Genomic DNA, 2500 nt, shown 5'->3' with positions numbered 1-2500 from the left:
TCCTCGACTACCTGCTGCCTGCCAAGAGCATCCTCCACAGTCTACAGCAGCACAGCCGCGTGAGTGTGTGTGGGAGAGTGTGTGTAGGGAGAGTGTGTGTGGGAGAGTGTGTGTGGGGCTCGATGGTGTTTTGCCCCCAACGTCGTCTTCCAGGCAGCGCTGCCACCGCTGACTTAAAGGCACCTAATCCTAAACCTAACCCCAACCCTAATCCCAACCTTAACCCATGCCTAACCCTACTGCCTTCCAGGCAGCAATGCCTTGAAAGAACGTTGGGGGCATAAAACACCAAGAAACGTGTGTGGGAGACACACACATTCTCACAATGATGAAAACACACACACATGCATTCTCACAACGCTGAAAACACACACACATTCTCACAACGCTGAGGTCATTGCCCTTCAGAGGGCTCACCTGAAACCCAGCCCACCTGGACAGAGAGGGAGAGAGTGTGTGCAGAAAGAGAGTGCTGAATGCTGGGGTGTGTGTGTTGGGGGGGGGAGGAGTTTGTGTTATTGTGTCTATGTGTGTGTGTGTGTGTGTGTGTGTGTGTGTGTGTGTGTGTGAAGTAAGATGTGATCGTGTTTCAGGCCTTTCACTGATTACTGCCCCACTGTGAGAGCAGGGCAACCCAACACCACTTCAGTTAGAAACACACACACACACACACACACACACATACAGTACTTATACACTCACACAGACATTGCTTATACACTCAGAGATACACACACACACACATACACACATACTTATACACTCACACAGACACTGCTTATACACATACACACACAGACAGACACACTTATAAGCAGACACACACACATGCTTATACACACATACACACACTTTTTGTTCTATTTCCCAAGTATGTACATACTTGACTCTGTGCATGTGTGTGTGTGTGAGTATACCTGACTCTGTGTATGTGTGTGTGCACATGTGTGTGTGTGTGTGTGTACATATCTGACTCTGTGTGTGTGTGTGTGTGTGTGTGTGTGTGTGTGTGTGTGTGTGTGTGTGTGTGTGTGAGTATGTGTGTGTGTGTGTGTATGTACATATCTGACTCTGTGTGTGTGTGTGTGTGTGTGTGTGTGTGTGTGTGTGTTTCAGGAGCGGTTTAAAGGCGTGCCCCTGTGCCACGTGGGCTGGCCGCTGTGCCTGCAGGAGAAAGTGGTGGTCCAGCTGAGTCCACTGCATAAGGTGCGTCTGCGTCCAGGTGATTTCTACCTGCAGCTGGTTCCGCAGGGCCGGCGGTCCGCGCGGCTCGTCCTCAAATGCCTGGCGTCCAGCGGGCGCGCCGTAGCCGAGCTGCCCGTGCCCGAGGGCATGATCGCCCGCGTGTTCACGCTGCGCTTTCCAGACGAGATCACGCGTGGACGTAACCTCCCGCCGCTGACCAGCTGCCTGCTCTCGGCCGCTGCCGGGGACGCCGTGTTCCGCACCCCCTGGAAGAACGTGGCCGTCCCGCTGCAGCTGACCGACGACAAGGCGCCGCGCGCGTCCTCGTCACCGTCCTCCCTCCGCGGGTTCCGCGGGTTCCAGCTGTCCGCCTGCAGCACCAACGGTTCCACCGGAACGCTGGACTCCTCGTTCCGCAGCTCACGGGACTCCCTGCAGTCCACAGCCGGCTCGACAGCATCTGAACCCGTCCTGTCCCGTCACCGTGACAACGACAGCCACGCGGCACACACACACCGTCACGCCATGGACACACGAGCGCACTCACACGCACACTCACACGCACACTCACACGCACACACACACTCACACACACACATGCAGCCCCAGACTGAGCGAGCGATGGGGGTGGACAGGGGTGTGTGTTTCGCCTCGGAGGCGACTGACCCTCCCCCGGTCCCCCCTCGGCGGCGCTCTGCACAGGACGCATCGGCGTTGGAGACACGGCGCCTGTTCCGTCAGTCCTACATGGAGGCGCTGCAGAACCCCATGAGCCTGGGCTGCAGCTCGGAGTCCGTCCTGGACGAAGGTCACGACCCCCGCCAGCCGCCCCTCCGCCAGCTGTTGCCACGGAGACTGTGTGGGCGTGGGGGGCTGCGTGGGCTGGACCTCGGCTGGGCTGAACGGGATCAGAACCAGAACCGGAATGAGAGCCAGCAGAACCTGCAGCAGCGTCCGAGGTCCAAGTCCCTGGAGCGAACTGGACCGGGAGCGGGACTGGGTCGGGCGGCGCAGGTCAGAGGTCACCGCACACGCTCCTCCTCTGGAGGTTCCGCCAGCCTTTCTGCCAGCTTCTCACCACGCAGACTGGTCAATGGACACACACCACACACACCACACACACCACACACACCTCACGCAGCACAAACGCTACATACAACACACATGCTACACACACTACGCCCTGGAACCCCCACTATGCCCACCAGCGAGAGGAGGAGCAGCTTGAGGGATGAGTCAGGTAAACAACAACAGCAGCAACAGCATGTTTACTAATAAACAACAACAGCATGTTTACTAATAAACCACAACAACA

The 2500-nt window shown here is 57.2% G+C and overlaps 1 protein-coding gene across 4 annotated transcripts in view; it reads left to right on the top strand.

The window, feature by feature from the left end:
- zgc:158766 (uncharacterized protein LOC100009641 homolog) overlaps positions 1 to 2500 on the top strand; it is a 34488-nt gene that overhangs the window by 10102 nt on the left and 21886 nt on the right. For all 4 annotated transcript variants that reach the window (XM_042107084.1, XM_042107083.1, XM_042107085.1 and 1 more), the window contains exons 2-3: positions 1 to 59; positions 1117 to 2425. The exon at positions 1 to 59 is cut by the window's left edge and continues 139 nt beyond it. In XM_042107084.1, coding sequence (XP_041963018.1) covers positions 1 to 59; positions 1117 to 2425 — 1368 coding nt within the window. The remainder of the gene's footprint in view (positions 60 to 1116; positions 2426 to 2500) is intronic.

Source organism: Alosa sapidissima, chromosome 10 (genome assembly GCF_018492685.1).
Source record: "Alosa sapidissima isolate fAloSap1 chromosome 10, fAloSap1.pri, whole genome shotgun sequence".
NCBI classification, from domain to species: domain Eukaryota; kingdom Metazoa; phylum Chordata; class Actinopteri; order Clupeiformes; family Clupeidae; genus Alosa; species Alosa sapidissima.
The sequence above is the reverse complement of the archived record's forward strand: the minus strand, read 5'-3'. Positions and strand labels throughout refer to the sequence as shown.